This window comes from Cyanistes caeruleus, chromosome 4 (genome assembly GCF_971803275.1).
Source record: "Cyanistes caeruleus chromosome 4, bCyaCae1.hap1.1, whole genome shotgun sequence".
Classification (NCBI taxonomy): Eukaryota; Metazoa; Chordata; class Aves; order Passeriformes; family Paridae; genus Cyanistes; species Cyanistes caeruleus.
This window is the reverse complement of record NC_141704.1, coordinates 16,689,234-16,712,782: the sequence shown is the minus strand read 5'-3', so window position 1 is coordinate 16,712,782 and position 23,549 is coordinate 16,689,234. Positions and strand designations below refer to the sequence as shown.

The 23,549-nt window shown below is 37.7% G+C and overlaps 1 protein-coding gene and 1 long non-coding RNA gene across 19 annotated transcripts in view; one reads left to right on the top strand and one right to left on the bottom strand.

Annotated features, from left to right (window-relative positions):
* Positions 1–23,549, bottom strand: part of TAFA5 (TAFA chemokine like family member 5) — a 473,208-nt gene that overhangs the window by 362,692 nt on the left and 86,967 nt on the right. For 8 of the 9 annotated variants that reach the window (XR_015286155.1, XR_015286156.1, XR_015286157.1 and 5 more), the window contains exon 2: positions 9,048–9,134. The exons of the other annotated variant lie outside the window; for it this stretch is intronic. Coding sequence is in view for 4 of the 8 variants with exons in the window: in XM_086886872.1 (XP_086742998.1) it covers positions 9,048–9,134 (87 nt within the window). In the remaining 4 variants the exon portion in view is untranslated. The remainder of the gene's footprint in view (positions 1–9,047; positions 9,135–23,549) is intronic. 9 annotated transcript variants of the gene reach the window in all.
* Positions 598–22,223, top strand: LOC111923034 (uncharacterized). Of its 10 annotated transcripts, XR_015286159.1 has the most exons (8): positions 601–1,006; positions 2,366–4,568; positions 5,427–5,557; positions 6,824–6,997; positions 7,593–7,708; positions 8,881–8,964; positions 10,405–10,545; positions 11,040–22,223. It is a non-coding gene; the product is annotated as an uncharacterized LOC111923034 (long non-coding RNA). The 10 variants fall into 10 exon arrangements; XR_015286164.1 differs by lacking the exons at positions 8,881–8,964; positions 10,405–10,545; positions 11,040–22,223 and having other exon boundaries at positions 598–1,006; positions 6,923–6,997; positions 7,593–7,737; XR_015286162.1 differs by lacking the exons at positions 8,881–8,964; positions 10,405–10,545; positions 11,040–22,223 and having other exon boundaries at positions 598–1,006; positions 6,920–6,997; positions 7,593–7,737.

Genomic DNA, 23,549 nt, shown 5'->3' with positions numbered 1-23,549 from the left:
CTCCGCTGCAGCAATCCCCGCGGAAAACAGGAGTGCAAATGAAAGAATCTAATAAATCAGCGTGGGGAGAAAAAAAAAAAAAAAAAGAGAAAAAAAAAAAAGAAAAAGAAAACGACAAAAAAATACCGAACCAAAAACAAAACAAAACAAAAAAACCAGCCTACCAAAATAACCCCGAAACACCAAGGATGTGATTTTGCTGCCGCCCTCCCACTCCAGGGGAAGGAGGCTGCCGCGGCCAGCGGCTGCCGTAGAGCAGCCGGGCGGGGGGGCGGAAGGCCGGGGCGGTGCTGCCATGCGGGGCCGCTCCGCGGGGACTGCGCGCTCGGCCCCGCCGTTGCGGGACGCGGTGCAGCCCCGGGCGGGGGCAGACGCTGCGCTCCGCACCCGGGGGTCCCCCCGACGGCCGGGGCTGCCCGCTTAGGGCACCGAGCTCGGTGCGCACAGGCGGCTCGGCGATGCGGGGCAGGGCAGGGTTAACAGCCGCACACCGAAGTGCTGCCGGCCGCACAGGGGGGCTGCCCGAGCCGGGCTCGCTCCCGGTGCCCTCTGCCCGCGCAGGCGATGCGGCTCCGCGCCTGTTGCGTTCAAAGCCGCCGCTGCGCCGCGCAACCTCCGCGGCGCCTGCGCGTCCCGCAGCGCGGCCGGCGCTGGCCCGCGGGGCGGAGCGGGCGGCGGACGCGAAATGCGGGGAGAGGAGCTCCAGCAGGGGCTGGAGCAGGGCAGGTGCGGTCCGCAGCCCCGCGGAGGCTGCGGAAGGGCAGGTGCGGTCCGCAGCCCCGCGGAGGCTGCGGGCAGAGGGCTGGCGGACCGTGCAGCGCGGCCCGGCCGGCGCGGCGCAGGGTCCTCCCGCCGGGCAGCTCCGGACGCGCCGGGAGTTGCGGTGCTGCTGCTCGGGCTGGCGCAGGGTCACTGCATAACGCCGACAACCGTAACGCACCGACGGCCAGGGAGCTACACCGCTTTCTCCGGGATAGGCATCCATAGTTTTGGAGATTTAAACCAAGTAAGGGAATACTTGCACGCTGAGAGCTTTGTTTTCATTGCACCTCGGTTACGTCTGCGTTTATGATGCGAATTGGGGTTTTGGTTTTTTGGTCTTGTTGTTTGTTTGGGGTTTTTTGTAATATTTAATATTTAAATATTTGCTTAGTTTTAAGAAACCAGGAAGATGCTTGAAAGGACAGATTAATAAAAGATCAGTATTTTTATTGGGCAAACATATCCCATGCTGTTGATGATGTGTCTTAAATTCATCCCTGTGCCTTTTCATTTTCAGCAGATCGCACAGAGAAACATTAAAAACAACCATCTTTTGAATTTTAAACTTCACACAAATCCCTATAAACCCATGTATTGCATTTACTATATTTGAACATTACAGCAACGCAATGTTAAAGCAATGTCATAGCTACACTAGAGAAATTCCACTGTAAATCTTTCATTCTGAAATGTACACTTTGGTGAGAAATTTACCATGCTTGGGCACAGTTCGAGTTGGGTTTTGTTTGTTTATTTGTCTTCTGGGTGAAAGAAAATGTGTCAAGTAGCTAAAGAAAATTCACACATTTTACACTTAAGCAAACAAATCTCTCCCCCACCCTGCCCCCCCCCCCCCCCACCGACATAGCAGCTTTAAAATCCACAGGTAACTGGATTTTAAAAGTGTCAAACTTTAGAGTTTATACAGTCCAGAATAAGCAATATATTTCTTTTAGTTTAAACACATTTAGAGAGAAATCCTCTGAAAAATTTGACTCATTGCTTCCCTTTTTGACTAAAGGTACATGAAGGTCCTCTCTCAATGGGTCAGAAGCGCCAGCGGCTTGTTCCTTGCTCCTTTTGAGGTGCAAGATGGTGCTTTCTCTCATTTCAACTAGTCTTGCTTCTTAAAGTCTCTTAATTAGACAAATACTCTGGGGTTTCTGTGGCCTTTAGATCAGACCCTTCATAAACAAAACATCAGAACATGTCATTGTGCTCCCTGTCCACAGGGGAGCCACTCTACTTGCACACTAGTGGAAGTGGGAGCAAAATCTGGTTCAGCACTCACACTGTATAGACATATTTAGTCTCATAGCAACAAGGGATTCCAGAAGACTTCCCATTTGAGAGGACAGTGGTACCTGGCAACGCCACTTGCTGTACTACATATGGTTCACTCTCAGTTTTGTGTTTTCTAAATAGCTTTGGACTTTTCAAATAGGGCAAGTCCTATTCAAAAACATCCATCTTCAATTTCTTTACTTGTCACCTGCATAAAGATTTATAAAATATTAAAGATAACTCAAGTTACCCTTGTAGACGTTGCTGGAAGACTTTTCTAAATAAATTCCACTGATAAAAATTCCCCCTTATCTTTCAGCTGATTAAGATTTGCATTCCCAGCACCTGTCAAACAACTTCCAGGCTGCTTTTCCAGGCTCGGTCCCAAGCTCTGACCCCGTTCATCTCCAGCAATACAGAGGCAAAAGGCTGTGGTCCTAGCAGGAGCTACTTCTAGGGAACCACTCCACAGGAGTTTTCCTCATTGTTTTTTATATTTGAAGGAGCAGTGCTTGGCACCTGAAAGCTGCTAAAGGATGGTGATGGCATTGGAAGACATTTCTGATATAGAAGGCATTTGTAGCTGGGAAGAGAAGTGAGGAATACATTTCCCTGATGATCAGGGAGCAAGAGCAAATATGTAAGAGATAGAAGATCTTCTGAGATCTTACAAGAAAGCAGAAGAGAAATGATGTGCATAATTTTCAAATCTGCGTTCTCTCTTGGAAATACAGCTCATTTGTTCTTTTCACCAAAAATTCAGTCGAGTTCTACAGAATTACTAAAACTGGAACTCGGTAGCAAAAACAGCAGCAGTCTCAAGTATAGAGACTTGAAAAAATTATCTATACTCTGCATTTAATTTTGTGAGAAGATTCTACCAGACTCTGCAAGATTTATTCTTCACTACTGAGATATTTCATAAATAAAGATGTGCTAAAATTCCTGGAAAACAATCATGTTCAGATTGTATTCCACAATCCTAGAAATACCTAGAAATGAAGTCCTACTATTTCCAGCTGTGTCAAATGCCTTTTGCATAACTATTTTATTCCTGTTCATGCAATAAACCTCCAAATTATGCATGGCCAATGCAGATCTAAATGCAGGAGCACAAGATGTGACGTTAGCCCATTTTCAGTAATGAATTTGGAAACTACTTCTGGCTTTGGGAAAAATATAGAGAAGACAATAGCTATTATTAGGTTATCTAGACCAAACTTTTGCCAATGCCCACTGGATTTCATTTTTGTTACTTTTGAGTTACTCAGGCAATCGTCTGTCACCAGCCACTTGAGGTGATTATTCCAGCCCAGTGGTTCTCTCAGCTGGAATGTTTCTCCTGATGCTAAGTTTAACATTTTATTTTGTTGAAATTCACCCAGTTCATCTTTCACATATGCTTGAAGTAGCATTATAAATCCTTTTCTGTTTTGAATCTAACCAAAATAGAAGATACATTGAGTATATAGGAATGAGCACAGATAAATATATTTCCACCAATTAGTTTTAGCAGCATTTAAGTATTTTTTTCTCCTCTTTTCTCTGCATACCAATGTCTGGTTTGCATTTCTTTGCTTCTGAGCTATGCACAACTACAGCAGTCCTCAAAATTTTATTCCTGATCTTCAGCTGATGCTGGGTAACTGCCACTGGAGTAGAAATTAACATCTAAAGAGATGCTATTGATCTCTGGTTTGTGACATGATGCAGCTATCATTAGAACCACAAATACATTTGACTTTTTCCATTAACACCTAAAATTTTCTTAATTCTTCCCTTGACTTACCAAATTAGGTGATACATTAATACACCTTTAATATTTTTGACAGACTATACTCTGCTTCCTGTCCTGCCTCCTAGCGGCAGATTCATAAAAGGGATAGCACGGCCTAGATAATTTAGAATTATCAGTGTGCAATCTCCTTGCTAACAGTGCATGCTTACTTAGAACTTTTGATGGTTTAGGGTTTGGTTTTTTTAAGTTATTTTTGTTTCATTTTGCTTTTCATTTGCATTATTTTGCTGTTTGTGTCTTCTTCCTACCATCTTACTGACTTTCTATTCAGGTATGATTTTCTTCCTCTTCTCTATTTATAAAGATTTGTGCCAGCAGTCGATGCCATGTAGACAGTTTTCCACTGGGAACTCGCTGAACGTTCTCCCACACAGCAGCACCGTTTGGTAACAGCTTTTGGCCGCTACCCAAAAAGGAGCTACCTAAGAAGAAGTTAGAGGCCCTGTGAGACCACTCTGATCCCTTGAACCGCTGGTAAATTGTCCCAAAGCACCCATCTGAAATCACACAACACACCAGCACAAGCACTGTGTGCAGTGCAGTGTCCTAGGTTTGCTCACAGAGGGGGAGCCCAGCGCCCTGGGGCGTGGCCAATGGAATATCGCTGTTGTATATCGCCCACATCATCACTGCCTCTGTCTCAGGAATAACTGTGAGCTGCTGCCAGCTGCAGGAACATCTCTTATCTTGTCATTGTCTCAGCAGCACGTGGAACTAAACTGAGGTATTAGTGAACACCTTTCACATGTAAAGAGCCATGTCTTTTCTATACTTTCGTTACTAATATTGCTGTTGCCACTGTGCATTTCTTATTCTACTGCTGTTTGCTTTCAGTAATTTGTTGTCTCAACCCACAGTCTGCTTTTGTTCCTCTCTCACCAGATGGGGTCTGGAGAAAGGGGAGTGGCTTATTTGAGGTTTAATTAGCAGCAGGTGTTAAAACACCACATGCAGTCAAACAATGCTACCATATTCCTTCATCGCTGTTGTACTCATGGATCATCCTCCTCACATCTGCCTATCAAGAAATCTCCCCTTATATAATTCAAGTCTTTGAGCAGTTCAGTTCTGAAATGTTGCTTTTTGTCCTCTCTCATTTCACTTGATATGCTCCACCTGTTACAGGGAGCACCTCAATTTGCAGTAGCTGCTCTGACACATTTAACAGCACAATTATAGATGACTTGGTAACCACCCATTGACTAAAAATAACCTAGCAACTGAAGACACACTTGGGTATTTATACTTAGATATCCCAGAGGAACCCTTCACAGCTCCTGTAGCTGGGGAAAACATATGTATCTCACCAAATGCAGTAGGCTAGGAATCCTCAGGGGTGGGGGCGGAGGGATGTAGGGGAAGTGATAACATTGCACAGCTGAAAGATTTTCCAGACAACACTCTGCCAGCTAATCCAACTCTTATCCAACTAGCTCTGCAATTAGGGTTTCCTACTGAGAACAATGACAGCGTTGTGACCTGGGGAATTTTATACATAGAGAAAGCCCCTTGCATCTGGGATTGTAAAACTTAGAGCCTTAAAATCCAACTCCTACACTGATGGTTTTTGCCACCATTACAGATCCTAAGGAAACCGTATGCATATGAGAAAATACGTGAGCTGCAATGAATGAACTTCCAGTGAGGAGGGAGATGGGCAGCATATCCTCTGTGAAGAATCTGCAGTGCTGAAACTCATTCTTGCCTTCCAAAGTACGGATTAATTTGGGTTTTTTTAATTCAAGATGTACCAAAATTTCACACAACCTGTTCAGGTGGAAATACTCTGATGTCTGAAGAAAGAGACATCTAAATGATATGATTTAATTTCTATAATACATGATTACATGTGCTATGGTTGCCTGTGGCTAGTTTTATATTTGAGCAGAAGAAACTTGGAATTTAATGGAAAGAACTCCATGTGTTGTAATGGAGAACTTATATTACTGCAGTATCCATCTGCCCATCCTTTTTATACTCCCTGTTATTTTTCTGGTTTATCTATGGCCTTCATCCATTCTTGTCTTCAAAATATGCTTTCATTCACCTAAAAAGCCCTGACTAGTTAGCAGATTGCAGCAACAAAGAGAACTACTAATCTCAAAGAAAGATTGTACAGTGTCAAAAGGGCCTTTCTACCTGCCTTTAGTTGCAACATTTTTGTCTTGAAATGAAAATAAAGTGTTCAAGGTGAGGTTGGATGGGGCTTTGAAAAACCGGATCTAGTGAAAGAAGTCTCTAACTATGGCAGAGAGCTTGGAATAGATGATCTATGGAAGTCCCTTCCAACCTAAACCATTCTGTGATTATATGATAATTCAGAGAGAATACAACTCTTGAAACTCACAGTTAAGACTGATGTACAAGGCATAGGCTCAAACATTCCAATGACTGTAGTGCTATTCACAAAAATTACAATTAAACTCAGAGGTATTATGGTCATATTTTTACTTTTTATGTATTTTAAGATCATCTGGACTTTTAAACCCTTCTCAAAATACAAATGTTCACTCCTTTTTTCAGAAAAGGGATTTGTATTTTAATAAGGATGATTAAACACATGAAATTAAGGGAAAGTAGTTATGATCCAGATTTCCAGCATCAATTTTTGAGGGTCTAGCTTAAAAATACACAACTAAAAAATGCTGCAACATTCAAGGAGTAAGTTCTTAATTGAGAAAGAGACCCACAGAGAAAGCCATGCTGAATTCACACACAATCTATGAGCCATGTCACAGCAAACCATTATACAATGGCCAATAGCAGTGTTGCATGGAAAAGTGAGTAAGCTAACAGATTTGCAATGCTTGTTGTTTTCATTCACCTTAGTGAACAGGGAAAGTTAAAAAAAAATCAAAAAAACAATTCTATGAAAATGAATTCTGCTATACAAACTCACACTCACTGGCAACTTAAGCAATGAACTCTTTGACCTGTAGTTTTTATTTTAACCAGAGAACCGTCTTAAATTTTCTTTAGATTTCAACTTTCCACATTTTTCAAAATCTGGGTCTTACAAAAATTGATCAGGAGCTGAAGTTAGGCCTCAACAGCCACTTGAATTCTTTCCATTAGCAGTTCTTATTGTGGTGTGTATAAAAGGGAGCTGCAGCAAAAGTGATGCATATCCAGAACACCACCAGGCACCTCACAGTAAGTTAAAACAGGTTCTGAACATATGGGGAAAAGACAAACTGCCTCTAATATTTGAGCACAATGGGTGATATTCCTGAGAAGAAGTAATCTTTGGTTGCTTTTAAGCTAGTGAAGGGGAAGAAAATATTTTTCAGACAAATTTTAAGTGGAGATGATTTAAAATAATTCAAAATCTCAAATAAACAGTTAAAATTATTACATGCACAGAATTAACAATTATTACATTTTATGTATAAAATAAAATGTGTTTACCACTATTTTTTTTAACCTAAATATTCTCATGTTTTCAAGAGATTATCAGACTATGACATTAAAAGAGAGAATTTTATATATTAGGGTTCTTCTGGGTCCGTATTCAGGAATAAGTAAAAGTGAAATGGTTGTTAAATTTAAATCTTTAATCTGAGTAAAGAAACTTGTTTACCATTGAAATATAAAAAAATCATTTTACAAGCCATTCATGTATAATATTGTCCACTGGTTCTCGATAGTAAAGTAAAAGGAAAGTATTAGTGAATCTCTAGCTCTTATTAACTATGTCCAGTTAATACTAAATGGTATAAGACTTTTTTTCTTTTTTTTTTTTTCACAGTTGGAAGAAAGTGGATTATTGGAAGCTAATCTCAGGTTTATTACTGGATGCTGTGGAATTAACACACGGGAGGCCTATCTCTTTGCACCTGGGTGGGATAATGGCAGAAACTGCAGGTTAATAAAACCTTCTCTTGCACGCACAATCTATTCATTATCTGCTTGTCTGTTTGTTTTTGTAGGAATTTTATTTCTTCTATTTACCAGATATATCAGGAGTCCTGTAACTTATTATATTTAAGGAAGTAGCCACAGCATAACACCTTTTCACAAAACCTTTTGTGAAAAATGTATTTTAAGAAGCAAACAACCTCTTTGTTTTTATTTTAAATTATGCTGCCCTTATAGGAACCATTTTTTCTGCATGTTTGCATTATTTTGAAATAGAAAGCTTTAATTACAACATGAAATGGAGCATCTAAGATTTTTGACATGTAACAAAAAAAAAACAGTATTAAAATATGACCCCTGGTACATGGGGCAGTGACAGTGCACAGCCTAAACTATCCTCTGTAAAAATCATGCAGATACTGTAGCTGATTCAGCCAGATTTCAGCTGGATAAAGCATTACAAAGAGCATTATACAAACATTGTAGGAAATAAAACATCCTTCTCTACAGCAGAATATACTCTCTCCCTGGACACTGCTTAACATTAAATAGAGGAGTGGAGTGCCAAGTCCTGGGATGTTTTAGCATCACACTTGTGCTGGAATGTCATTATCATCATACCCATGATGGAATGATCAACATACTCATCTTCAGGCTTTTAAACAAGAGATAAATGCTTTCTCTGATCTCTTAGTGCACACTCAGTGAAAGCCCCACACCTACAGCCTGTGTACTCCACAGGTGCAGGTTTACAAGCCCTTAAGTTTTCAGTTGTCTGTGTACATAAGTGAAAGGGGAGATGAGTCATGGTAACTAATTGTTCCTGTCTGAACAGGAGTGTGCAAGCTAATATGTAGATAGTAAGGATGATACAGCCATTACAGCTTGAATCAAGTATAAATCTTAAACTAGCAGATTGGTTAAGACATGCCTGCAGAAACAGCTTTGACCTTAAAGTCACAGTAAAAATCTGAGTCTGATATACCACACCAGTGTACTAATAAAGCAGTAATAGATATTAGATTAGCATATTATACATTGAATGGCTACTATATTGGAAATAAACATATCAGAAGTGGGCAATGATGAATTGAAGGTTTTATTCATGAATTACCACATACAGATTAGATACTGTATTTAATTTTTTAAAAATACTTGTTACCTGTTCTTTTTTTTAGGAAAAAAAATGTTTATTTGGTTTTGTTCAGCATTTCAGAAGAAACTGGTATAGTCTATTCTTTCAGTAAACCATTGAATAATAGGTGAGTAACACAGTTTATAAGCTATGCTCTCAATCCATGCCATAGTGCTTTGAGAACGTGTCAACACTCAGTGATTTCCTTACCCAGCTCAAAAGCATCTTGGAGGCACCCCGGGCAATGTCTCATATACAGCCATTGAGGGTTATCCGCTCCAAAATAGCTGTTATAATCTGAATGGAAGAACCATAAATGATTCAATTGAAATCATGCCTGAAAATGCAAAAGGAAACACAGAACAAGCTATAGCATTAGTGGGTCTAACTGCATGCACACCTGAATACCTAGAATTGAAGACTTTGGTGTTTCCCTTTGCAGTCATCCTATTCTATGAGACAGTTGCTTCAAGATGCTGAGAATAGTACTTACAAAATTGACCTTTACTGATATTTAGAAGAGTTATTTTGCATCATTTCAGATGTAAATGTAAGAAGCAAAGGTAAACAAAAACATCCAGTCACCTCTGACAGAACGGAAACTTTGTAGAGTCTGCCTTCCCATCCATTCTTTTCTTTTTGAAAGAGTTTAAGTATTCATATCTTCCCTATAAAGTGGTTATAGTGTAGTGCATAGCAGCTACCTAGTCATAGCCTTAATAGTAAAAACATTTTAAATAAAAACATAGAGACTAAATACTGGAACCAAGTGCAGCTTGATTTGTGTTTTGTTTTTTGGTTTTTGGTTTTTTTTAATTTATGAAGAAACTGGACCAGAAAAACTTTTTTTCTTCTTTCTTCCCCACAGAAAACTAATGGAATTTTATACAGTCAGAACAGATTGAATTCCCAAAACACATGACAATTACTTCTAGAATTGAGGGACTAGTAAAAAGCAGTATATTTAGTTGACTAATTGTTACGATTAAAAAGGACATCTTGGATTTATTTTGAATGACAACCACTTTTTAAATTGTTTTCTCTTTGCCTACATGTAACAAATCTTTACTTTCTTCCATTAGGAACCATAAAGTTTTAAAATACTTTGTTTTCAAAATCACTTCAGAACAATAAAAGGGGGGATATAAGAAGCAGGTGTGCACTTTATGTAGTAAACTAAAATATGAAGTAGTATGAACAAGACAACATCTAATTGTATATTAAGTACAGCCCGAGGGACCAGGCGATCTGCAAGTTATCAGAATTTATTTTATTGAAGTAAACATGTGCAACTGGTATCAATCCTAAAGACATACCAAAGGTATGAAAATTTTTATCAATAATGTCCTATCAAAATGGAGAAAATCCATATATGGCAAATGACCTCCTATTGTGAAAAAATAGCTACAATTTACTTTGCTATAGAAAAAGGCCTTTCTCTTTCCAGATTATGTACCCTGCTGCTTCTCATGCAGAAAAGCATTCTCAAGAAGTCAGTCCTTAAAAAAAAAAGTAATTAAACTGTAAAAGTTTCAGCACTTTTCACTGTTTTGTTTTCTTTTTCCAGGTATACTACCAAATATGTGTAATATTCTTTCTGACAGAGACAACATATGACAATAAATTCTTTAAGAGAAATTTGAATTTTCCACTGTTTATGGTGATGATATTTTTTTAGTTGGCTTTCAGAACTGAATTTTGAAAACAGGTATCCTTTTCTTTTAACTTTCTTTTTTTTCAAACTACAATAATTTTAGCATCCAAATTATTTTCGTGTGATTCATACCATGTCTTAAAGAGGATTAATTTGACACAAAATATAAAATATTTTCTATTTTTTTGAAAAGATAAAAGTAGTCCTTTGAGTTACATTTTTCCTGAATATTTGGTAGATATCTTAGTGTTGCTGCACTATAGCAAAGTATTTTTACAGGAATTTCTGGTAACAAAGTATTTTACTAAAATAATGCTCAATAACCAGACATGAATAAACTGAAAAGCTGTTAGAATGTATAAGAACTGAGACAAACTACTGGCTCACTAACAGTTGTGAAACAAAGCTTTCTCTCCTGATTTCATTGATAAATTTTTCTTCAAACATGCATCAACTTAAATTACAGAATCTGGAATTCTTATTAAGAATCGGGTCCTGCATTTACTGAAAAACAGAGGAGATGATACTGAGTCTTTTCCTAAATCCAGGAAATAACCATACATGACACTGGGAGCAGCCTGACGGTTGTGAATTCAAGTGGAGACTGGGAGTTGATGCATGTGGCTCCTTTTGTTGTAAGTTTTTACAACACTGCAATAGTGTACTTTCATTTTTTTCTTCTTCTGTCCAGAGTAGTATATGTTATGTATGTGTATAATAGAGGATATCAACCCCATTCAATCCCCAATTCTCATACAGATAAGAAAAAAAAATTACAAGGCTCTTTTCTCTTGCATTGTGAGGAAAGTATTAACTATAGTATAATATAATACTCATCTTGAGAAGCATTTACACTGTCACTCATATGGGAATGTTATTAAAAGCAATTCTATTCACTAGAGAATGGACTCCATGGCAAACAAGTGACTTCTTGAACCCCAGCACAAATGAGGCCTGTTCTGTATGTTTACATCTTGTATTTAACTGCAATTAACTGGATTCCTACAGTTCAATACTTTTTAAGACCATGTCAATTCTCTACATTTAATGCAGTAGGAGAGGACATAGTATGTTCCCACCATTGTGACATTTATAGGGTCTCTAGCTTCTAATGATAATTTCATAAAAATTTTTGTTGAACTCAACCACTAAATTAGAAAGCTTTACATGGAAGCACAACAGATATCTGGTTTTCTGAGCCCCAAGAGCTGCAGAGCCCTCTTCATTGTCCTGACAGCTCACACTCTTCCAAATCTCTTACTTGTACAGTATGTCTGCTGCTACTACTTTATACAAATAAAAACAAAACAAGCCATAGAAAAACAAATTTTTTTATGAAGTCGTTGCAGCAACTTCTCCCATAGTTTGGAAATCTCTCACCAACTCCTTTTCAATAGCCTTCGGAATATTGACTACCCATTTTCTGCTCCTTGGTGCTAATGTCCTGAGCCTCACATTCAGATTTTAACACTGATCAGCACTCAGCCAGGAAAATGATCAAATCAAGTTATTGTGGCTTACCAATTTACCTCCCATCAGCACTAAAGCAGTACCTTGTTAACCTGGTGCAACTGCGTGGTGTGTCTGAATTGAACACATGTGAGTGAAGGTTATTTCAGAAAGAAAGGACAGACTGAAAGAGCAGCCTATATCCACAAGGAAAAAAGTAGAGTAGACATTTGAGCAAACTGTTTAACTTTAAAGGCAATTAGGCAATGAAATTACTTGCCTGAGGTGGTAGTTTAGACAATGTAATAAGAAGTGCTTAAAATAGAATAAACTATTTGTGAGACAGATACAGATGTAAATAATCCTCCATGTTTTGAGCTAGATGAATCATGAGAGGTATCTTTTCTATTCAAATGTCTGACTATAAAATGGTATTCTCTTTCTTGGGAACAGCTTTCCAACTTACGACTGTTTACACCTGTTCTGAATACTAAAGTGAAACTGCACTCCGAAAGGCAGTTTAATCTCACTGTATCATTATAAAGTGGATTTATTCATAACAAGCATCTATGAAAAACTTCCAACAAAAAAGTCCTTAGTCAGGGAGACACACATTGTTGCAAAAATGGATTGTTTCTCTAAGTGCTTATATGGCCCCATTGCTATAGCATCCAAGTGCCTTACAAACATTAATGAATGTATTCTCACAACACCCCTGGGAGATAGAGATAGTATTATTAGCTAATGCACAAAGAGTAGCTTGTCCAAAGTCACACAGAAAGTCTGTGGCACAGCCAAGACTCAAAACTGTGATTTCCTGCTCACTGCTGTAACCATGACTATATTCTCCTATCAATATACAGCATTTCAAAATATGTTACATATAGCCTCAGATCTTTACACAATAAGCCTGTCTGTTCAGCTGTAGATCCAACCACTGACTTAATAAAGAAAAATAACTATGTTTATCTGGAAGCTTCATTACAGCAACAAATTTGCAGGTTACTCAAACAATGACAGTTATATGGACCATAACTGGTGTTGATATATGAGAGCAATGAAAGAGAATTCCCTGATCATCACATTCAGAACAGAAGGCATCATATCCTGAACATGACTTTGATACCTAAATATTTTCCTTCACATAATGTACATTATACAGAGAAGGCTTGTCTTGAGAATAAAGGGAAGAAAAAAAAAAGAAGGAAAAGAAAGGCTAGCTGTATTCCCCGAATAGTTCCTTTTGGGTAAACTATTTCTGCAATAAAAGGACACACACTGTATTTCCAGATGTAATGAGGTCAGATCTGGAGGGACAACTGCAGTAAGTGTATTTACATCTGAATATCAGAGAAGAGAATATGACTTACACATTTGATATTATAATCATGTTAATATATTATATTGAGGCACAGATAGATACACAGATAGATATAGTTTTTCAGTTATTTAATGAATTCAGAGATCTGATCAAATGGTAACAGGATTATTCTAATTCAGAAACACAGCAACTTTTATTTTGGCAGAGGGGAAGCACAGGCATTAGGTTTTTTCTTGAGTGGTAAACAATTAGAAAATAATGGACAACTGCATAAATAATGGAAAAAGGTTTGAAGGTATGGTGGATCACAGAGTGAATAATGATCCAAAAATACAATATTAGTATAAGAAACTGAAGTATAATATTGTAATTTATTGGCAGGAACAAAAGACATGGTAAGTAGTGTCTACTGAAGACCCAACAGCAGCACTTTTCTCAGTTTATGGCTTCATCTTTTAAGAAAAATGTAGATAAATTAGACCTGGTTTTAATTAGAGCTGCCAGATAGGAAAAGGAATTTATATTAGATGCTGATTGGAAACAGCTCATCTGTTGGGACAATTAAATAAATAATGGAGCTATTTATTATTGATAGTGAATCCACATTTCAACACATGTATAAGAATAAGTTGATAAATACACATTGTGATGATCCTAATTCCCATAAGAAGACAGACTAGACAGTCCTCAGATCCATTTTAGCCTAACACATGCATTTAATCACTGTACAAACCGTTACTCAGACCACTTATCGTTCAAGAACTTCCATTGTAGAATCTCTTATTCTGTCTCTCTCCATCTCTATTACTTTCGATTCTTTTCTTTCTTCCTCTTTCCCCCACCAATTCTCTCTCTTTCAGCCCTCCCTCTGTCCTTTCTGTGTGCAGTTAAAGTCACACATCCCTATTTGGACTGGAAATTCCTGAGATGTCTGCCTTTAGCAACCTTAGCATGTTAAGGAACATTCTATTCTTAGAGATCAGATATCTGTTCCCTACAGACTAAATCAAGCTCCAAATTTAGATAAAATATTACTTAAGCTCTTCATACTCTCACTACAGGACCAGAAAACTGCAATGAGTGGGTACTTCTGGGTAATTTTTATTATCATTTTTATTACCAGAGTAATAAGAAGATAGACTGTACATTAGCAAAATTATCAGGTTAGAGAAAAAGAGACTCTTGATATTAAAGAGCTTAGGTGCTCAGTTCAGATGCAGGAATAGTTTTTCATTTTCTCTGGTTCTCCCAAGTACAGGACAAGATTTTCTTTGCCTGTTCACTACCATCACAGCTACCTGTTCATGTTTGCACATGCAAAAAGCCTCCTCTGACTTAACCTGTTGTTCATGGATCATTCTGGTTCATAGAAACCAGTGTCACATGAAAGACAAAAAATTGTCTTGTACCATAGATTTGTCTCCCTTAATTTCTTTTGAGACTGTTGACACAAGGATTGGGTAGAGATAAATGGAAGTGCACTCAAATGAAAGGATAATAGGATTTAATAGTTCCTAGTTCCAGGTAAAATGCAGTCAAACAGGAGAGTAGGAGCTGTTTCTAACAAAGGACTAAAGGAAGACTACACTTAGAGCACCCTCTTGGAGATATAATCCCCTCTGGGACTGTTTCCTAATACTGAAATCAGGCCATGTTATCTGGTTAGAACAGGTTTTTTGCCCTACTTTGCTCCCACATATATAAAGCTGACTGAGACAAACTATTCTGTTACCTGAAATGATACAAAAGCCACAATATCAATAAATATATTTTGACTTTTTGAAATAGCAGCCTGCATAGTTCCCACTAAGAAGGAGTACAGTCCCTCATACAAAAAATCCATATTCACAGGCATAGAGGTTATTAGAATAGCTATATTTATGTGCAGTTTAGAAGTGCAGTATAAAGGATTGACTAAAAGCTCACATGTCTGGCAAGTCCAGAAGTGCACACATGAAGAAAAATGCCTACTTGAGGAGAAAATCAGCCCTTGCCTAGAATGTGCAGGAACCTGCAGGATGCTTTTCAGACAATCTGGAAAGAAAGACTACTGAAGTTACAGCGGGTACCAGAGAGCCCACTTACAAGATGTTAGCAAGGGCCCTCTGCTGTGAAGTGTGTGGAGTGCCTGGCCAAACACTAATGAAGAAAGCCACAGGAATCCCATACTGGAAACTGAAAGTTAAGCAGTTAAATATGAACATATGGAGCTAGGCAAGCTTAGGAGCCCCAGATAGTTGTGATGGCTTAAGCAATAGCACTCGTCATTCCTCACAGGACGATCGTACCAACGGGAAGAGTCTCGGAATTGCGAGTATCAGTTAAAATGGATGGCTTCAGGAGGTAACAGACTGTCACCAGCATATAGGGGGAAGATCTTAGAGAATGGCAAGTGAAGCACACTCATTCTTGTGAAAGGCAATACTTCCATTCTTTGCAATCTCTGATATAATATGACAGTACTAAAAGACAGCCAGAAATTTAGTTGTGGGGTAATGTTTTGTTACTTTTGATTTTTCTTTGTTTATCTTGTGACTGTGCTTGACTACAGAAAAGCACATGGCCTTTCTGAATTTCACACAGAAAACAAGGGCCCAATGAGTGAGAAAAGTTTGAGGAAAGACTGCTAGCTATTACCAAGAATCTCAAATAAAAGCATGAGTCTGTTTCATGTAGCTTCATTTCACTTGGTAGCAGAGGTAATTTCCTCTCATTTTACAGTCTTATGGTCACAGAGTAGTCAAAGTTAGAGGAAACTTTTGGAGATCATCTAGTCAAATCTCATTGTTCAGAGCAGGGTCAGCTGGGGATATAGGTAATTCAGAATTCTCTGTGAGGATGCAGATCACCAAACCCTAGTGAACATCCTCTTCTAGTGTTCAAACACCCTTATAAGTAAAAAAATTAATTAAAATTTTATTTCAATTTATACCCATTTTCTCTTGACTCATCATATTAATTTAGGCAAAACTCAACCAAAATGGAAGGAATCAAAGGAGACTGTTTCTGAGAGAAGAGGGTGACAGAAGCTGTTGCTCAGCTGAGCAGCAGCATGCAATACTAACTACCACAGGGATCTACAGGCCACTATGGCAGGCAAAGATGTCTTCCATGGGCTTTCATGTCCACAGAAATTTTACTGCAGTCAACTCCACATGAGACCTGGATACATGGATAACGTTTTCTTGCTCCAAAACTTTATATAGAATTTATGTTATTTGATAAGGCCAAAAATGACACTACCTGACACTCTAAGATACAGAAATTTGCAAAACACTGATAAAAGTTTAGAGCTAAGGCAGTTTACAATATTTATTGCTAAAACAAAGTTTAAGGGAACATTTTAAAATACATGAATAACATGCTTATAACATATAAGAAATGAAAATATCAATAGGAATTTCAAACTTTGCTCAAATTATCAGAGTTTAAATTCCTAATGACTGAGTAAAGAGGTTAAAGAAAATGAGAGCCAAGTGTTAATTGCATCTTTAAAATTCTGCTGATTTTATTTTGTTTAATTAAAGATTAATAGTTTGAACTTTTCCTCAATAGTGAGTAACATAACAGAGTAAAATCACATTTCAGATGTTACAAAAAAAGCTATATGCAGGGAAGCTGCGACAATATCACATCATATGCTATATTTTATATATTTTATATGTATCATGTGCTATTTTTTTTTCACAAAGTAAAGGGAAGAAGAAGAGAAATACGTTTCTTAAAAGCCCCAATACCCAATATCTTGGTTTGCTTTCTCCTAAGCAACAAAGCAGATTCATTTTGAGCTAGGACTTCTTCACAACCCTCCTAAACGTTTCCATGATCCTAGAGAATGTAGTGTGTTCCATAAAGAAGACGACTACAAATATTTTGTTTATAGTCAATTATATTTATTATAAAGGAACTTTTAAAAACTCTTCTCTGATCATTTCAATATAATGATGATATCCTAATGCTTGCTATGGCCCTTGCCCCACCCTCCTGCTGCAGTGCTGCTGCCTCCCGCTGCCATGAGCTGTCCCTTCAGCACCACAACCCACCAGAGCAGCTGCTGAACTGCTCAAAGCCCTCCAATCATCTCCATCGGTTAATTGTCCCTTGAAAGAAGTGTCCTACCATCCTAATCAGACTCTAGGAATATATGTTTAAAAGGCATAATTTAAACTATTCAAATTGAGTTCTGAGTTATGCATATGTAAAAGTAGTCATTTAGAAGAAACTAGAAACACTGGTAATTTTATAAACCACTACTTGTATAAAAGACAAAGAAATACCTTCAAAACTATGTATTTGGCAAATCTATATGTGTTTGAAAATCCTGTCAGGATTTCAAAGCAAGAAATCATTTATTCTCAACGATTTAACAGGCATAATAGAATTCCTTTAAACAGCAAATTAATTTTACTAAATCCCACTTTATAAAAACTCATTTTTTATATGGGTAATAAGTGTAGATTTTCCTTCCAAAACATTTGAGTGTCTATGTGATACAAAATTCCTTCTCTGTAACCACTAAAAGGATCATATGAAACACTGCATTGATGTGATTCAAAACTGTGTTTCTTAGTCAATAGAAAAAATGGGGAAAAAATATTTCTAAGACTGTCACCTATGCATATGCATGACAAGATGAGACTAAAACCAGCATTAAATGCATTATACTCTAGAGAAACTATTTAAATAGACTAAGACTTACTGTTTTCTACTGTATGTTTATATCTTTAAACACTCTTGCAAATTTCAGATATAATTGGATGTCCTGGGTTCAGCTAGGGTAGAGTTCATTTTTTCTCTATACCTGTTACAGTGCTGCATTTGGGAATCAGAATGAGAATGGTGTTCATAACATAAGGAAGTTTTGGTTTTTTGGGAAGGCATGTTTATCCTAAGTCAAAGATCCTTTTTTGCCTTGTCTCATGCTCTGGCAGTAAGCAGAGCACAAAAAAACCTGAGGGGGAGTACAACTGGGACAGGTGACCTGTACAGACCAAAGGGATATCCCACACTGTAGAACATCATGTCCATTATATAAACTGGGGGAGTTACCCAGAAGGGAAGGCCAACCTGGGTTCAGGAAGGAAGGTCTGGGATCTGTCAGCAGGTAATGAGCAATTGCATTGTGCATCACTTGGTCGGTTGGTTGTAGTTTTTTTTTTTTTCTTTTTATTTATCATTCTTCTAATTATTTGCCATTATTATTGTATTTTACTTTATTTCCAATTATTAAACTCTTCTTACCTCAACATACAAGTTTTACTACAATTTTCTTTCCCTTTCAGGGAGAGGGTTTGAGAGAGTGGCTATGTGCTGTTTTATCTTCAGCTTAAAACAGCATCAGTCCGTTTTGGCACCCAATGTGGTGCCCCAATGTGGGGCACAAAGAGTTGAAATAAGGACAGATCTGACCAGAGTGTGCTGAAAGAAAGTTATTATAAACATTCATTGCATTGGTTTAACAGTTGCTAGTCACAATGTGGACTTACTTGCTCTCATATGTGGCTTTTAGTTTCTATTGTAGCAGTAATACATTACTTGCAGTGTATTTAATTGGGTGGGCTAATGACAGCATTGCTGGTCGGGACACCAGTCTGGTGTCTGCATTCAGTATTGCAGGCACTCTGTGCTTTGGGAGTCATCTCCTGGGAATGATTAATAGTCACACCTTTGCTGTTCTCTCTCCAGAGGAACAACCTATGGGGATGACACTCCTAATTTTTTTCTCCCCTCTTTTTTTCCCTTCTTGCCATCCAAGCTGATTACAGTAGTTCAGAATTTTAAAGATTTTGAATATCCTTTGGTTACCCTTGAAACCAAACTAGTTTTTTTTGCTAGGAACGTGTTCTTCTGTATGGCTCAGTCCTTCCTTCAGGTCAAACAAATAGTTAAGATTATTATCCAGAGGTCTGCCCAACAGCTGGATATTTTGGAGTTGTGGGGTGTGAGGGATTGTATGGACAAGTACCCAGGGCAGTGGGCACCTCAACATGTTTGTGCCTTATCCCTTAATAAGTCCACAAGCCAGAAAAACTCGTAAAATATTTTTTACTGGCACCTGGCACTCCAAAGAGGACCCAAATCACTGCAATGTGCTGTGGCCTGGCTCAGGTTTACTGAGCCATATTCAACACTGCTCAGTGTTGAATATGCTCAATGAATATCCTCCTGCCTGCAGGAGGAAAAGGTGGTCTCCAAAGCTGACACTGAAACAGCAACAGGCCCTGCAGCTGCTCCAACCACCATGACACTGTGGCTGCAGTGTAATAGTTAAGAAGAAATTACGGTTGCTCCCTTTTGATGTAAGGAAGAGATGGTTCATGCTGGAAAGTTCAGAACTCCACCTTGTGGTGGTAATTTTAACTGTATGTTGAAAACGGGAGATGAACACTGAGAGGCAACCAAGGAAAGCAGGAGAAATTCAGGTTTCAACTAGTGAATAATTTCTGTTGAGGTTTATTTGAAGAACCTTTGAAATTGACTTAAGATGCAAGGCAAAGAAAAACCATATAGGAATGTCTTTATTTTGGCCAAAAAATTTACGGAACACCATAATGTGTAATATTCATTGTGGACATTGGCTTTCATCTCTGCTCTACTTCTTCTGTCAAGACAAATGTCTGGAAGTTTGCACATACCTATGCTTACAGTGAACATTCTATGGATTCTTTTAGCTGTCTTTTAGCAACAAATGCCAAGCACTCTGCTGGACTCGAATTGTTTAAGGAAATCCAGGCTGACCATCTCCCACCACAGATTGCAATAAATACCTGATAATTAACAACATAAGTTCTATCACTCGATGTTTCTATATGAAAAGCAAATAATCTGCTAGCAAAAGATCCATGCTTTTTATTTCTAAAACAACATCTAAGTATCTAAGCATGTGGAAATTTTCCCCAATGTAAAACAAAATGATCATAGCATCAGGCTGATGTACAGAAGCTGAAACATTCATATGTATATATTAAAAAAAAATCCAGGAACTACCATTTTAATTATAATGTTGTGGTTTAATTTTTCATTATTCTACAGAAAAGGAGGTTTAAGGGTGACAAGTTGGTCGAGCAAGTTCCTATTCCAAATTCCTAGAATTCCACTGATGCTCTGATTTATGTTTCATTTTTGCATTCTGAGGATCCCTGTTTCCTTTCATTATAATGCTGAGTTGTAACTGAGAATCATATGCTCTACTGCTGATGCATCTTTGCAGAAAGCATAAACTGAATTATCTAAGTTTTTAAAAAAACCCAAAAAATATTTGTTTGGTGTCTTTCTTTGCCTGTTTACACTATTTGTTTAACTAATTATTTTACATGGAAAAATCACTACCATGCCACAGAAAGTCTTTTTCTGGGGAAGAGGCCAATTCTTGCACATCTTCAGTCACAGAAATGCAAAAGGTAAAAAACCCAAAGAATCTTGCCTGCCAGGGATCCTCAGCTTTTCAGTGTAAGTTGGAAATCCTCATTCCTGGTCAGATATTCCTTTATTACTGGAAGTATCAATTTGTTGCAAGAGATATTAATAACTTTACATATCATCACATACAAAGAGAAGAAGACATCAAGACCTATTCCTTTGTATTCTTGTGCAAGCCCTTCTATGCCATCAGGAGTCTCCTGCAGGAGGAGGCTGCAGAGAGCAAAGACACTGACAGAGTTCAAGACACATTTTGCCAACGATCCCAGGAACATGGTGTAATTCTTGGGTCTTCTGCCAGGAAGTTGGCCCAATTATCCTGGTGGTTCCTTCCAACTCAGAGTATTCTATGATTATATTCTATGATTCTATGCTAATCTGCTTAGAGAAGACACTGGAAATAGTCTTAAAAAAAAGTATGTGTTTCTTGTATGCCAGAGTACATTGTACCCTAACAGCTCACACCAAAACCATGTCTGCACACAAGCACTGCACACCCCTGAGTAGCTAATATTTCAGAGAACCATTTTGTAAAGCTTAAAAAACAAGTACTAGGTCTTTACAAAAACTAAATGAGTTCATACCTGCTCCTGGAATATACCCTCATGGAGCACCCTGTGAATGAACTATAAGCAAATCTACATAATCCTAATTTACAAGACACACACACACACTGGTATATTTCTATCCTGACATGAAACTAGTAGCAAAAGCAATAAGTATTTTACATACAGGGTTTGCAGACAACTATAAATATTTAGGTCACGATAGTATAAAACTTTTACCCACCAGAGGAGAGTAAAATCTACAATGCAGCTATAAAAAATAGCAAGCTTTCATTAATTTTTAGCATGGTTTCCTCTTAATGAAATGTTGCTACTATTATTCTGTGCTTCACAAACAAAGAAATCAGAATGGAGATTCTGCCAGACTTATATGTGCAATTCCAGCAGAACTCTGTAAAAAAATAATTATTTTAGTTGAAGAAATTAAATACTTTTCTTATCTTTCTTTGGATCCTATGCTGATGAATACATCCTGTCTTGAGGCACCTGAATTAAAATTGAGCTTAGTGTATGAATGATTGAAACATAGTAGATATTAGGCAGAATAGACAATCAGAAAAGCTGGTCATGCCAAGATTTCTCCAAACCCCAAACATCTAAATTTGCAGTTTTTTGTACCTCAGTTACCAGGGAAATAAGAGGTTTCCTAGATCTCTCATTTCAGTCTCATCTTTTCCCTCAGGTTCCTACTGCTAATCTGCCCACAGAGCTCTCCTCACACTAGAAAAATAGGCAGAAGTTTCATTTAGGACTTCCATATTGCTCTCTTATTTTGAGAATTTCCAAGTTCGAAAATTCACCAGATACTCATGTAACTTTTCTACTTTTTATCCTCATTCTCTCTGGGAGTAAGGATAGCAAGTAAAGCCCTAAACCTAGTTATTATATTCTTGGGTCTGATGGCTTGTAAATGTATTATTTTTGTCACATTATTTCAAATGCCCACTTTTAAGGATGGTTTATATATGCACTCTGCCTGTGACAGTACTTAATGTTTTATTACAATTTTTATGAGAAATGAGTTTTAAAGAGGGGATCCATTGGCAATAACTTAGGGCAAATTTCTAAGTGAGAATTTTTTTTCTAAAGGAAACTTAGCTTATAACCCTTTATCCCAGCCAAATGCCTAAATGATACAATAATCAGAGTCCATGTAATGTGCTTGCTTACATTGGTGCTAATTTGGTATGAGCAGATTTTCTACAACCTGGCAAGATCTTTTTGTTTCAGCTTTCCAGGGATTCCACTTACCTGCCAAGGTCCAAGGAGTTCATCTGAGCAGTGACCCAAGTATTGCCCTGCTCTGGGACTGCCACTTGCTGATTGCAAAATGCTACCTTTGGTACCTCTCTTCTTTGCAAAGTCACCATTTGTGCCTTACTCAGCACCGTTAGTCAGTGTTGCTGGCAATCCCTCACATTAGGAAGTGAGGTACATAAGTAGGTTAAGAAAATATACTTTACAGAAGAAATTCCACTGAAAAATTAAATCAAATCCATAAAAAAATAAAGAGAATAAAGTTCTGTAAGCAGAACTTTTGTTTCTTGAACAAAATAAATTAAGAAATTTTAAAAAGAAGATGTTTCAAGAAAGAATTTTAATTAGACTTGTGTAATAAATCCCACATAGTGTTTCTGAGGAAATGCATACTACTTTTTCTTCTACATTTTTAGAAAAAACTGAATGACTTTCTCAATGATCTTAAATTGCATTTCCTACTCAAGTTCTGAAATATTATCTGTGTCAGAATCTGTATATTCTGTTGTGAACTACCAACAACAAAGCCAGCCCAAAACTTAGAACAATTAGTTATGAAAACACAGAGATTATTTGCACACATTATTCAACATTCTCAGGTAGTCAGGAAAACTGTTCACAGTCATGGGAATTTAAGATCAACTTTTACAATTTAATATTTGTGAGGATATACATGCACAACATTTTAACACAACATCTATTTGTGGCACTGCCTATATGACCTTCATTTTCCAGAGACCATTTTTTTCCTAATGTTTCAAATATTTCATATATATATGAAACAACCACAGGTACCTTTCCCTTCTGTGAAAAAATACAGGGATTAAAGCACAGCAATACATTAGACTACTATTCTTAAAGCAGCTTCATTCAAACTCAGATACTGTTCCTTTACAACACATTATCTCATCAAATCAACTTCTCATTTGGGTATGATCTCATTTCCAAGAAGCAGTAAGTATGCCTGCTTATGGATGACAACTTTAAAATTACTTATACTGTAGAATGGCTTTATTTAGACTTAAAAAAGCAATCACAGAAACCAA